We start from the raw sequence: 14,711 nt of genomic DNA, 5'->3' as shown, positions 1-14,711 counted from the left end.
GGGAAAGTACAACATTCTCAACCACCTTCACCAAAAAAGGAAGATTAGAAATGGGACAGTAGTTTGAAGAAATTGAAGGATCAGAAGGAAACTTTTAAAGAGTTGGCCGAATAATAGCCGCTTTAAAGTAATTAGAAATGATGCCCTCGGTCAAGCAACGAGCAACAGAATGATTAACAAAAGGTAACAGAGTAAGGAAAGGAATTTTAAACCAAGAAGATGGTATGGAATCAAGACTACATGTGGTAATGTTCATACCAACTAGAAGTTTTGAAATATCTTCAAGCAACAGTACATTAAATGATGACCAAAGTGAACTAAGTAATGCCACACTGGGAAAAGACCAAGGGTCCATCGAGCCCAGCGTCCTGTCCACGACAGCGGCCAGTCCAGGCCTAGGTGAACAAGATTGCGCTGTGGTTTCTGAGAAAGATACTACAGAAGAACAAGATGAGTGCAAAGTGGAGACTTTAGTAAGAAAGTATTGAGCCAATATATCTGCAGAAGGTACTGCAGAGATCTCCATGATCTGCTGAGATTTGGTGAGCTTTGAGAAAACCCAGAATAACATTTTAGTGGAACTGACAGAATTCTGTATAATTTTTGAAAAATAATTTTTCTTAGTCTTTTTCAGTTGAGACATATAAAAGCGCTGTTGAAGTTCACAACTGCGATAAAGCAAAGGTGCTCTATGCTTGCACCGGAGACGCTCTGCGTATCATACTTGCCGCTTCAACAGAGCAAGGCCCTGGTAGTACCAAGCTTAACTATAGGACTTAGAGGTCTTGACGTAGTGAAATGGGACAAGCTTGCCTAATTTATTTGATAAGAGAGAATTCCATAACTCAAGTTTTCATCCAATGAGTGGGCTGAAAAATCTGCAGGAAAAAATTTGAAAAAGATGATAAAGTGTTTGGGTTAATTAAATGGGGTTCCCTAATCTATTTCCTAGAACCAGGACCAGAAAAATGGACTGGAACAAAAGCAAAAGTAAATGAGAAAGAAATCAGATAATGATCAGTCCAAAATAAAGGTAAAATTGTTACAATTTGGCAAAGTCATAGGGTTAGAAATAGTTCTAAACTATGGCCCACAGAATGGGTTGGTACTTGGATATGCTGACAAATACCGAGGTCAGATAAGAAAGTTAAAAAATGAGTTAGAACATGACAACGCTGGGGTATCGACACAGATGTTAACGTCACCAAGAACAAGAAGATTAGGAAATTTAGTAGTAGCTTCCACTAATGACTGGTATACCAAGACCTATTCAGAAGCAGTGAGGGAAGGTGGAAAAACCTGAATATGTAACACCCTGAGTTTGGGTTAGGAAAAGCAGAATGATAAATTCCAAGAAATGTGGGGGAGGGGGAAGTGACTATCTAACAAGCATTCATTTTGAATGAAAGGTGGATGATTTGATAAAATCAAAAGCCACAAAGGTGGAGGACAATATAACTTGTAATCATATGCACCAAATAATAAATAGGTCAGATTGCTGAAGACAACCTTGCCAGATGCAGTAAGGGCAGTGACAGAGCAGATTTTTGACATTTTTATTTGATTGGAAACTCCAGTTCACAGACAAAATCATCTCCCTGACAATATGTTTCAAGACTTGTTTGAAAAGGGGCTTCCAGATATGTAGAAAATATTGCACCAAAAAATGGACTATATATTTTATTTAGCAGAATGGGCATGTTATAATTGATTGATTATTTTCTCACTGGCTAACAGAAAACATGGCAGATACTAAAATGCTTCTATGTTAAATATGAAATCACTGGATTGTTTTACTGTAAAGTACAGACCAATTGAAACCAAAATTCCAGTTTTAGAATGAATACATCCTGTTTAGAGCACAGAGAATCTGTAGGGTTGGACAAAGGAAAAGTACATGCATACAGGGGAGGTACCTGATAGTATTTTAAGGAGCAGGTTAAAAACTGTACTAACAAGAGCAATCTTGCATAATCCGTACAAGAAAAAAAAACAGAACGTCAGACAGCGCTGTGATTTAGAGAAAAACAAATAGGAGAGTTGATATAGAAGGAGGGGACCACAGATGTACTGAAGAACCAGCACATGAAATAAAGGATTTGGGTCAGTCATTAAATGATTACTGGCAACGTCTACAAAGCACCACTGCTAAGTTGATCTTTGAATATCATAAATATGATAGAGTTACCATTGCTGAACAAGTTACACTGGTTACCAGTAAAAGCCAGGATAGCGTATAAGATATCATGCCTGTTTTTTAGGGGGCTCTTTTACTAAGCCGTGTAGGCGCCTACACGCGCCCAACATTCGCCAAATTGGAGTTACTACACGGTTACTGCATGGCCCATACGGTAATTTCAATTTCGGTGCACGTCCGCTATGTGCATCTGAAAAATTCTGACATGCGGCAGCTGCGCACGTCAAGTGGAATTTGTTGCACGTAGACCATTACCGCCCGAGACCTTACCGCTAGGTCAGTGGCTTGCGGTAAGGTCTCAGTGTTTGGAATTGTTTACCGAGGGAGCTTAGACATCTTTCAGTCTATTTGACTTTTAGGAAATATTGAAGACTTGGCTCTTTCAAAAGTATTTGAGTTTATTTGCCAGATTTTATTGTTTTTATTGAATGTAAATGTTTATAATTATCTGGGCTAGTCCCATTTCTCTTTGTTTTGTAATCCGCGTTGAGATGATCAGGTATTCGTCGAATATAAGTACCTATGTGATATGACATAATGTAATAATCCCCAAGGTGTACACAATACTGAACTGCATCTTGTTTACAGCCATCTAGGTCCCTGACATTTGGGGCCTGACTTTCTGATTACCTGTGGTATATGCTAACATTAGATTATAAAATGGAATAATGCACACCATGAGCGTCTACGTACAAAATGGAGTTACTGCCCTGGCAACCACGTGGCTCTTGTGGTAATTTCATTTTTGGTGTGCATCCAATATGCATATCTGAAAAATAGTGGCATTTGACACGTGTAGGTCAGCCCGGTTACCGCGTGAGTCTTTACCGCTAGGTCAATGGCTGGCGGTAAAGTCTCAGACCTAAAGTGGACACGCGGCAATTTTGATTTTGCCGCACGTCCATTTTCAGCAAAAATTGTTAAAAAGGCCTTTTTTACAGGAGCGCTGAAAAATGGATCTGCACGCACCCAAAACAAGCGCCTACACTACCGCAAGCCATTTTTCAGTGCACCTTAGTAAAAGGACCCCTTTAAACATTTTATTCAATTGAGTGTGCCAAAAATTCATAGTATAAAACAAATGAGATTTTCTGTTCACAAGGGCCTTCGGAGTCACGGTGTGCCCTTCTAAATCTAGCTCCATAGAACATTTCCTGCCTCATAAATTCACCGAGCACATAAAGTAGTTACCACAATTAAAATAGCTCTGTGATAAATGATTCTAGTTTGATAGCTTTTCTTTACTCAGATTTCAATTCTCATGAGTGCCTCTAAATGTTGCCTGAATGGGTTTCAAAACAATGGTCATTGAATAAAAGGCTCCTATCAATAATTCATAAAAGAGAAAGTACGTAATTTGTTTTGCACTTTTAACTAATGTTTAAGTGAAGACTCCTTACTGGTATCTCTACTCCTAATTATAAGCACTGCATACCAGTGATTTGTCTTGTGAGCCTACATATCTAGATCGGTACATTATGCCCTCTAGTGTAGATCAGTACAATCCTATAGTTATTCATTTATAACCTTTTAAACAGCTATGTGATTCAAATATGTTATATTTGCCGTTATCTACAGTGTGAATGTCTAGCATGTTTCTGAAGCACATTCTTGTTGCTGAGGCTGGTGACCCTGTTACAGAAAGTGCAGGTTCCCCGGGGAGTAGGGGATGCCTTCATGGTGCTCCTCTTCTGTAACAGGCTCAGAGCTGCCTAGAAATTCAGTTCAAGGCAGGGGCATAGCCAGACACCCAATTTTGGGTGGGCCTGGGCCCAAAATGGGTGGGCAGAAGAACTCTGCCTTGTCCCACAAGTGATTTGGTCTCTCTCTCTCGCCTGCATGCCATATGGTCTCTCAAACATCCCCCCTCCCCCGCATATCTTTTAAATAGCAGATTTTCACCGGCAGCAAGCAGCAACTAATACACACTGCTCATGTTGGCCCCACAGCCTTCCCTCTGATGCAACTTCCTGTTTCCGCATAGGGTTACCATAGGTTTTGCCAGTCTGCCTGTTTGTCCGGATTTCCGGACAAACGGGCAGGCTGGCGGGCGGGCCCAATGGTGTCCTATCCCCTCACCTTATCTTACTCTACTGCCCTGGTGGTCTAGTGACCTCTTTGGGGAAGGAAAGAGCCCCCTGTTTCCTGCCCGGAGCGCTGCCCTGCATTCTCTCTCATCCCCTTGCAATGCTGATGGTCCCGGTGCCGTTTCAAAATGGCCGCCGAGAGTTGAAGCGACCTCGCGAGACTTCTGCAGGGGTGTGGTGGGACGGGGTGAGACATGTGTCCTCTTTTTGAGGGGACCAAATATGGTAATCCTATTTCCTCATAAGCAGGAATACATCAGAGGGAGGGTTGTGTGGCCGGTGACAGCAGTATGTATCAGTCGCTGCTCACTGCAGGTGAAGATCTGCTATTTACAAGGTATGTAGGAAGGACAGTTGTTGGGAGTTTTCGGCTGGTAGGGCTTGGGGATCCCTGCCAGCCACATCATAGGTGTACTGCTACTGGGTGAGCCTGAGTCCAAAGTGGGTGGGCCTGGGCCCACCCTTGGCTACGCCACTGGTTCAAGGAGAAAGATTTTAGGAGTCAGCTCTGTGAGTGCCAGTGGGTGTGAGCACCAATCCCAGTGCAAGCTATGGCATCCCCCATGTCTGTCTCAGTTTCAGTAGTGTGATTTTTATAGTCCCTGATTCTACTCATTGAAATCAGTGTTACTAGTCCCATAATCCATCAGGACTGGTCCATAATCTCCCTCTTGTCATTGGGCAATTTGGCAGCTCTGGAAATTACATGCTGGCAGTTTATTAAGTTTGGTTGGTAGTCAGAACCCATTGTTTCGCTTTGACTGCAGTTGCTCTTTGCCACTAACTAAAAGCTGCTGCCTTAAGTTGCCACCAAGTCTGTTTAGTGGTGAAGCTGGCCTTGCAAGACTGGAGTTATGACTTGCTGGGACCTAAGGCACAAATTGGGAGGAGCTCCAAAATCCGCCAATAGGATGCACCTCTGTCAGTTATGAGCAGATTGGGGGCCCCTGTGGCATGGAACCTGGATCCATTGTCCCTAGCCCAGTGCTGGTCGTGGGTGGCTGTGCTGAGACTGTTGGATAAAAAGCTTCTCTTGGTACTTGCAGTACACTAAGAAAGGACTCTGTCATGTGCAATTTCTCTAAACTTTCCAAATTTGTACCAGCTGCTATTACCCAGCCAGTTTGGAGGTGCTGTTTACATGCCTTCCTGATTAAACACTGACAGGGCCATGCTGGGCTTTGCAAATAATAATAAGGATAGTATTGACTGGTTTCTGTTCACTGCTGTCATTGACTTGTTTTCTGAACGACCTGCTCTCGGAAGCTTTCTAATTAAAAACAAACACGCATGAGGTTTCTTCTTGCTTCTCCAGACTTTAGAAATCAACCATGATCTTTGTTTGAGAAGTAACAACAACACAGCTATGCAAATTCTCAACAAAGTTCCCTTCTGCAACCTGTGGCACCTCTTTCCTAGTTATCTATAAGGCAGAGATGCTGGCACTTTGGGTGCCTACACTTGAAGTGTATCCATTCTGAAGAGGCACCTTGAGTAACTCTTGTCACCGAAGGGGAAAGCTCTAGGAAGGTCCATAGTGCACTTCAGGTATGCGGTTTTAAGGAGCAGATCTTTCCCTGCCTGTCTGCAGCATAATGATTTGTATATGGAAGCTAAAATCCTTGGAGAGATGAAGCCATGAGCTTTGTGAGAGGATAGAATTTCATTGGGAAGGGGGGGAGGGGAGGGAGGGGATCACATGAGAATTCTAGCGCTCTATACATGGGAGGCTTGTGAGCAAGCATGCCAGAGTGGAGCAGATAGCATGAGCTCCATCTGAGCAAACAGTCCCAGATCCAGAAAGAGGGGTCTGAAGCAACTCACTGTGGGGCGGACAACTGCCAGTGAGCTAATTACTAGCATCAGAACAAAAAAAAAATTGCAGTGTGTGATCCTTTTTCTTTAATCCTAAGGCACAGCGGGACAGAGGACTGAAAATGTCCAAAGACTGTACTGTTTTTAAAACTCTCACGGCAGCTCTTTGCTGCTTCTATCATCGTAAGTCGGTTATGCGGGCGAAGGTAGGTGCTGTTCTGAGATTCATGTGTGTTGTTTCATTTTAGACTTTTTTAAACAATTCATTGGTTCCTAAAACCATTTCTTTGGGGTGGCAATCCTTAACACTGCTCAGAATGTGACATTTTCTGCCTTGATAAGTGGGTCGGTGCATGCGATATTCATTTTAATTTAACATATGATTTACAAAATGCCCTATATGGGAACATGTAAGATCATGCTTCCTGTTTTTTCCCGATGCATTATATTTGAACTCAGGGCTTTTAGTATTTACTGACAAAACTGTTTTCTTGCCTTATTGGATAGCTGTATCAGTGGGACTGCTGTAAATGTGAAGTTTTATTGTTTGTTAACTCTCATCAGGTTTATCCCAGGACATCTCAGCCTGAATTAAGATTGCCAGGTGACCTGGAATTACAAAGGGTCTGACAGTCTAATAGTCATTTAATTTACGTGATACCAGAAAAACAATTGCAGACTGTGCATATATTGCTTAACTTGGCGTGGATGTGTAATATTAAAATAGTTCTTCAGTTGTCATGGCGACTTTCCCTTCGGCCTAATCTGTCAATCTCTGAAGCAGTCCGGTTAACGTCCACTGCATGGGAAGAAACTACAATGAAGCCTCTCACATACTGTAGGAAGTCTGAGAGGCCACTCTTTTCTTTTTCTAGATAAAACCTGAAGGATCCAATTATAATTTCATTTAGAGTTTTTTTGTCTGCGCTGAGAGATGTTTGCCTTGGGAAAAGATTTTCGGGTCAATATTGGTTGCTGTCTGGGTACATTCATTGCCTCAGTGCCACATAACAGATTTCAAAAGCAGCAAAGGTTTGTTGAATGAAGTCTTGGAGGCTGTCTAAAAGTGCTTTTTCTTGGAAGCTGTCTGCAGAATCTGTGTTCACATGCTGGATGTTGACACAGTGCTATTGTGTAGAAAGACTTCATAGTAAAATACAGAGTGGGGCAAAATAGGGTGGTTTTTTTGGAAAGAATATGTCTGTGGAGTGCTTTCACTCAGTCTGCTAGAGGGTCATTTTTATAAAGGTGGGTTTGAATTTAATATGCCTTTATAATAATCAGGGGCGTAGCCATCCCTCCATCTTTTTTTTTTTTTTGGGGGGGGGGGGAACGCATTTCCTTCCCCTTCTACCCCTCCCCTGCATTAAAAATATTACCTTTGCTGGCGGGAATGCCTAAGCCCTGCAGGCACACTGCCGGCTTTCACTTTACTGCTGCAACTCGAGGAGGAGACGACTCGGGGAGCGACTTGGACAGTGAATTTCCTTCTGCAGCCCCACCAGCCATTTAACAGGTGCTGCAAGGTTTTAGAGGGCCTGAGCCCAAAGTAAGGGGGGCAGGCCCCCAAGGCCCACCTGTGGCTACACCGCTGACTTTGTATATATGTAAAAGGCCTCTTGCAAAATTACCCCACGTATACAAGAACACGCTATGACAAGCAAGCATGTACTTGTATGTTTCATGACTCCGGTGTAGGTGTGTTTGGGGAGAAATTTGGGCAGAGTGTAGAGAGTTTGGGGAGAGTCACAAAGTATGAACAAAGGTTATAAAATACAAATCTAGGCAAATACTTCCACTGCATCCATTTATATCTGCTCCCAAGCTGGTGTATTTATATGTAGTCACAATTTCAGCAGCTTTTGCACTAGTATTTCATAAAGACGCCTGTGTGCCTTTCTAAAATAGGCTTAAAATAGGTAACTGCTTGACGTACCCTCTTACTGTCTGCTGCCGCAGGATACAAAGGATCTATCTGTCAGGAATTCAGAAAACTTTGGAGCACTTGCGAATTACAGATCCAGTAACTGGGATTATATGTTTTAATCACTGTGTGCAACGGAAAATCGGGCATCGTTAGGAAATGCAACATGACAAAGCGGTGGCATAACAGTAATAGTGACATTTTGATAGTGTATAATTTAAACAGCCAAAGGAAATTCGCCAGGCCCCCCTCCCTGCCCATCTTCAAATCCTTACTCAAATCCCACCTCTTCAATGTCGCCTTCGGCACCTAACCACCATACCTGCATTCAGGAAATCTACACTGCCCCAACTTGACATTTCGTCCTTTAGATTGTAAGCTCCTTTGAGCAGGGACTGTCCTTCTTTGCTAAACTGTACAGCGCTGCGTAACCCTAGTAGCGCTCTAGAAATGTTAAGTAGTAGTAGTAGTAGTAGAAATGAAGATCACCCCTTTGGAAGTTGTCCCAGGCAATGTTAAATTGCAGATTTTGGAGATTCTTCTCTCTGACTGATTGGTGGCCATAAACATAGGTGGGTTTATAAGACACTCCCACTGCTATTGCCAGCTTTCCACCAGTTAGCAGGTTTCCTGCATAAAATTCATTATTTCTTTCCGATAAACCTCAGTTAGAGGGCTACATGAATAAACAGCCCATCATAACACTCTCCTCCATTACCTGGTTAGAGTGCTGCTGAAGTGTTTTAAGAACTTCCTTACAGATTGGACCCAAATGACACATGCTAGATTCTGAAACTGGCCAAGGCTGCAGAAACCACAAACACTCTGTTCTATTATAAATGCCGCCACGTTATTAATACTCAGTGTGCTGACAATGTAGACTCAGCTCAGTCCTTGCCCTACATTTCAAATATAAATTTAAACCATGAGCAAAACAGATTCGCCCAGGAGTTCATTGCTTTCCATGAAATTTCTGGAGACAGCTGTTTACCCTGGTAGGTCATCTTTGGTTAATAACTGTTCAGTCTGTGGTGATCTAAATACACTCGCCTGACATCACAGGGTTTTAGAGATCCCATGACATGCTGACTGATAGTGTGTAGGGGCTTGTGCATTTCACATCCTTTTGTTTTAGTTTGAGAAGCACAGCTGGGATGGATTGACCTACCAAATCGATGGGAAAATTCTGAATACTTTCTCACAGCCTCCTTCCCCTTTAGAAAGATATTGCAACAGTTCTCCTTTCCTAAGGCTGGGGCACAGCTTTCAGGCCTTTTTTCTTGTTTTATACAACAAAGAGCAGCCCATCAAGGGAAGGGTTGAAAAAAGACAGATGTTCCTCTCTTTCGTTTTTTACCCTTTCTGCAAGGCATTTTCATATTTCTTACTACCAGGTTCACACTGGAGAGCCATCACACTTGGAACCCCCATTTCTCTAATTTTCTCTTCTCGTTTGCATCATGAGGAATAGCAGCATTTACACATGTAGACTGCACATGTATATGTGGTGATTTTAGAAAACTGATATTTACACATGCAGATCCCTGGGATGCAGAGATTTCAAGGGGACGTTGCATGGACCAGGGGCATAGGCAGGCCTGAGCACAAAGTGGGTGGGCATGACAACCCTGCACCCTGCCACCCCCTGCCATCCCCCATCCAACATTTCTCCCTCCCCCCAGGAAATCAGGAGGTCACTTAACTCTACTCCTCCCCCGACCCCACCTCCTTTACTTTTAAATCCTTTAGGTCTTCACCAGCAGCGAGCAGCAACTCATTCCTTTTGCTTGTGCCGGCTCTGAGCCTTCTCTCTGATGCAACTTCCTGGTCCCACAAACAGGAAGTTGCATCATAGGGAAGGCTCGAGCTGGTGTGAGCAGGGGGAATGTGTTGCTGCTCACTGCTGGTGAAGAACTAAAGGATTTAAAGGTAAAGGGGGAGGCGTCAAAGGAGTGGAGTTAAGTGACCCCCCACCCCGTCTCCCCGGAATCTTGGGGATTCCTGCCAGCCACATCACTGCTGTGCCACTGCTGGGTGGCCTGAGTCCAAAGTGGATGGGCATGTGCCCATCCGGGCCCACCCATGGCTACACCACTGGCATGGAGATGGTTTGGGCAGGCTAAAAAATTAGGGGCCAATATTCAACCTGCAGTGCTCATCAGTTGTAAAGCCATTGACAGCTATAGGCTACATTAGACCAGTGCCAGGCCATGTTTGCACACCAGCACTGCATGTCAATGTCCTCTGCAGATGTGGAAGTTATGTGGGTGTCTGCCCACATTTAGTGCTGGCACCTGTGTATCTAACTGGATAAAGAAGGACTGCTTTATATGCACTCCTTTCTGCCCAGTTAGATGTACAGATCTCGTCACTAAACATCCCCAGTGCTTGCGTTATTTTCTGGATCTGCACCAACTCCACCCCTCCAGACTGCCCCGACAATGTCTGAATTGTGCCAGGGCAGTCAGAGTCAATATTCAGCCACATCACCTGGTTTATCCCCACTGAATATTAGTGGACAACTGGCTGAGCATGATGTAACCAGGCAGGAACCTGCTCTGCTCGGTTAAATGTAGTATCTCCCCTTAACTGTGCATTTCTCACTTTACAATGAAGATCCACATCTATTTAAAACAATTTCCCTCATCTGCTTTTGTATCAGCTCAGAGGCATGCACATGTTGTTATAAAGTGGTAATTCCAGCAGGGGATTTACATGAGGGAATAGGGGATTAATTCTCCTTAATACCCCCATTTTTTATTTCACCCTCCAAATAAAACAAATCTTGCAGCTTCAGTAGTTAATTGGCAGCACTTATCTATCCAGGTTTGTCAAGTGGTCCCAAAAGGTGTAGAGGGGTGTAACCCGCACAGAGCAGCAGGTACAATTCTAAACTAAGGTTTCCTTGTCATCAAGCAGATGCAGCCATTACAGATGGGTTGTGTCCATCAACCAGCAGAGGGAGATAGAGAGCACACTTTTTTCAGTGCCTCATACCAGCTTGCTCCACTGCCTCTCTTCAGTATTCTCTATCTCCCCTAGCAGAGTGGCTGCAGCTTCTTCGAGCTCCATCTAAAATCTGCCTGGAGGTGGCTCCTGGCTTGCCAGTTGTTAGCCGGGGTGTTGGAGGCTATAGCAGCTTCACTTTAAAGGCACATAGGTTCGCCCTTTCCCTGCCTTACCCATACCTCTGTGGATGTGGACACGTTGCTTAGCTTTCCCTGTCCTTCCCCACCAACAGTGGATGCAGGCACATAGGTTCACCCTTTCCCTGCCTTTCCCACTCACCTGAGCCTCCGGAGTTTCTATTTACCTCTGCTTTCCTCACAGCGTTAAAAAAAAAAAAAGGAGCAGAGGTTTTTCCTTGCCTTTATCTGTGGGACCGGAGCTGTGATACTCGGTCCAGTGAGGTAAGAGTGTTTTCTGACTCCTCCGGGGTGGGCCCACGATCGGGGCGATTTTGGCGCGAACCGCCATTTTGAATTTTACCGCTGCTTTCGGCGATGGCTGCAGAGAATATAAAGCGCTGTTCCACGTGTGGCAAGCGCAGATCAGCAGCGGGGCTCTGTAAATTGTGCTGTACAGACGTTAGAGCCGGCCCGAGCATGGCGAGCGAAGATTCTTCACGCTCTGAGCTGGCAGCGGACGCCATTTTGAATTTACCACATGGCGCGACCTCCGCTGAGACGGAGAGTCCTGAGCCCGGGGGGAGGCCTCGGAGTGAGGCTGATATGAGAGCTACTAGCCTCGGCAGAGATCCGGGTGCCCAGGGTGAGTTTTTCTCCCCTGATTTTGTCTTATTAATGCATAAAGCATACATGCTTAAAAGAGCTCTCCCACAAAGCCCTGCAGGGGCCTCTTCTAATGCCCCCCCCCCCCCCCCCCCCGGTGGATTCTAGCCTGGGTATGCCCTCTGAAGCGTTATTCCCTGATAATTGGCAGAATATGAAGTGCAGAAGGGCTCATTCCCCTTCAGAGAGTGCTGCACCTCCATTCCCCCCCCCCCCCCCCCCCCCCCCCGTGGTCGGGCTGTGAGGATTCAGAGGACTCTGGCAGGCCTTCATGGTCTGAGGAGCCAGAGTCTGGTGCAGAAGTGACTCAGTATCTAGACGATCCCTCCGCGGGGAGGATTTTCCACCGTGATGAGCTGCCAGCGCTTATTTCTGATACCCTGCAGGCTCTCTCTATTGAGGACCCTGACAGTGGCTCAGCCTCCTCTGTGAATCCTAGGATGGCTAGTACCAAAAAGTCTGCTCGAGCCTTTCCTTTGCATGACTCCATCCAAGAGCTTATTTCGGCTCAATGGGCTGACCCCTAGGGACCGTTGAAAGTTTCCAGGGCTATAGGGCAATTATACCCTCTGAGTGAAGAGCATATGACTCGCTTTGCTATGCCTAAAGTGGATGCCCTAGTCACAGCTGTGACAAAGAGAACTACCCTCCCTGTTGAAGGAGGTGTTGCCGTGAAGGATATTCAAGACCATAGACTGGAATCAGCACTTAAGCGGTCATTTGAACTTGCAGGTCTCACTATTCGGGCGTCTGCATGCAGTTGTTATGCTGCTAGAGCCTGCCTGGCTTGGTTGCAACAGGCAGTGGAACAGCCCGGTGATGGAGTGGAGCCCTTTTCAGATGTGGCTCCGCGGATGAAGTTGGCATTGTCCTTTCTTGCTGACGCCCTTTATGATATTGTCAGAGCTTCGGCTAAACACATGGCAGTAGCAGTGGCGGCTCGCCGTCTTCTTTGGCTATGGCATTGGGCGGCGGACATGGCCTCTAAGCAAAGGTTGGTGAAGTTGCCCTTTCAAGGCCTTCTCCTGTTTGGTGAGGAGTTGGAGAAAATTGTGAAGGGCCTGGGTGAGGCTAAACCCCAGCGCTTGCCCGAAGATAGGCCTCGGCCTTCCTCTAAGGGTGCGGCGGTCCACTCCTCTTACAGACCTCGCTTCCGTGAAGCTCGAAGGTACCACCCGGGGCGTTCTGCTGGGTTCACTTCTCGTGCCCGTTTTCAGCAGAGGAACTCCTTTCGCTCGGACAAACGTTCCGCAGCCGCTGGCTGAAGGCCTGGAGTTCAGGGGCAACCCTCTCAATGATGGTGCGCCGGCCCTCTCCTCGAGTCCTGTCATCGGAGGACATCTTTCCCTCTTTGCCGAGGAGTGGGCCAACATTTCCTCAGATCAGTGGGTCTTGGACCTGATCAGAGACGGTTACAGAATAGAATTCCACGCCCCTGTAAGAGACGTGTTTGTGGAGTCCCGATGCGGTTCTGCCGCCAAACGGGCGGCGGTAGTGGAGACTTTGCAAGGTCTGACTCAGATAGGGGCCGTGTCCCCGGTACCTCCCGCCGAACACGGCTGCGGCCGCTACTCCATCTAATTTGTGGTGCCGCGAAAAGGGGGGTCTTTTTGCCCTATTCTGGACTTAAAAGAATTAAACAAGTCCCTGAGAGTGCGGCATTTTCACATGGAAACCCTGCGCTCCGTCATTGCGGCGGTACAGCCAGGAGAGTTTCTCACGTCTCTGGACCTGAAAGAAGCTTACTTGCACATTCCAATTTGGCCCCTGCACCAGAAGTTTCTGAGGTTTGTGGTGATGGGAAAGCATTTCCAGTACTGGGGCTTCCCTTTTGGCCTCGCCACAGCTCCCCGCACCTTTTCGAAGGTTATGGTGGTAGTAGCTGCCTTTCTAAGGCGAGAGGGTATTTGGGTTCACCCGTACCTGGACGACTGGCTCATTCGAGCAAACTCTGCTGCAGAGAGTCAGCATGTCACAGCCAGAGTGGTCTCAGTACTTCAATCTCTGGGCTTGGTCGTCAATTTGGCCAAAAGTCACCTGACCCCCTCGCAGTCTCTAGAATATTTGGGGGCCAGGTTCGACACAGCCTCGGGGTATGTGTACCTACCCGAGCAAAGGCGGTGCAAGCTTCAGAATCAGGTCCGTCTGCTCCTGAGGATGCCCCGCCCGCAAGCTTGGGACATTGTCCAGCTGCTTGGATCGATGACGGCCACCATGGAACTGGTGCCCTGGGCGAGAGCGCACCTGAGACCTCTACAGTATGCTCTACTCCAAAGATGGTCTCCAGTATCTCAGGATTATCAATGCAGACTCTCTTGGCTCCCTGCGGCCCGACTCAGCATGGAGTGGTGGCTCTCAGACAGCATGCTGCGGCGAGGAATGCCGCTGGCGCTCCCCGATTGGTGCCTAGTGGTGACAGATGCCAGCCTGAAAGGCTGGGGCGCACATTGCAAGGGGAAGCATGCCCAGGGTCTATGGACACCCGAGGAGTCGGAGTGGTCCATCAACCGCCTAGAGTTGAAAGCGGTGTTTCAGGCGCTTCTGGCCTTTCAAGTGACCCTGGAAGGATTGGCTGTCAGAGTGATGTCAGACAACACGACAGCAGTGGCCTATATAAATCGACAAGGCGGCACTCAGTGCAGAGCTCTAGCCACGCAGGCCGAACAAATTTGCCACTGGGCCGAGCTGCATCTACAGTTTCTGTCGGCAGCTCACATTGCAGGTCAGAGCAACGTTCAAGCCGATTATCTAAGCAGGCATCAGATTGATCCAGTGGAGTGGGACCTTGCAGACGAAGTATTCCTGCAGATATGTGCCAAGTAGGGCAAGCCCGTGATGGATCTAATGGCGACAAGCACCAATGCCAAAGTCTTGTGCTTCTTCAGCAGACGGAGAGA

The 14,711-nt window shown here is 46.3% G+C and overlaps 1 protein-coding gene across 5 annotated transcripts in view; it reads left to right on the top strand.

Annotated features, from left to right (window-relative positions):
* BCAR3 (BCAR3 adaptor protein, NSP family member) overlaps positions 1–14,711 on the top strand; it is a 270,123-nt gene that overhangs the window by 154,401 nt on the left and 101,011 nt on the right. The window contains exon 1 of one of the 5 annotated variants that reach the window (XM_030206137.1): positions 6,105–6,305. The exons of the other annotated variants lie outside the window; for them this stretch is intronic. Coding sequence (XP_030061997.1) covers positions 6,222–6,305 — 84 coding nt within the window. The 5' untranslated portion in view covers positions 6,105–6,221. Of the gene's footprint in view, positions 1–6,104; positions 6,306–14,711 lie in introns of those variants that run through there. 5 annotated transcript variants of the gene reach the window in all.

Source organism: Microcaecilia unicolor, chromosome 6 (assembly GCF_901765095.1).
Source record: "Microcaecilia unicolor chromosome 6, aMicUni1.1, whole genome shotgun sequence".
Classification (NCBI taxonomy): Eukaryota; Metazoa; Chordata; class Amphibia; order Gymnophiona; family Siphonopidae; genus Microcaecilia; species Microcaecilia unicolor.
Note: the sequence above shows the minus strand (reverse complement) of the source record. Positions and strands in the feature narration are given on the sequence as shown.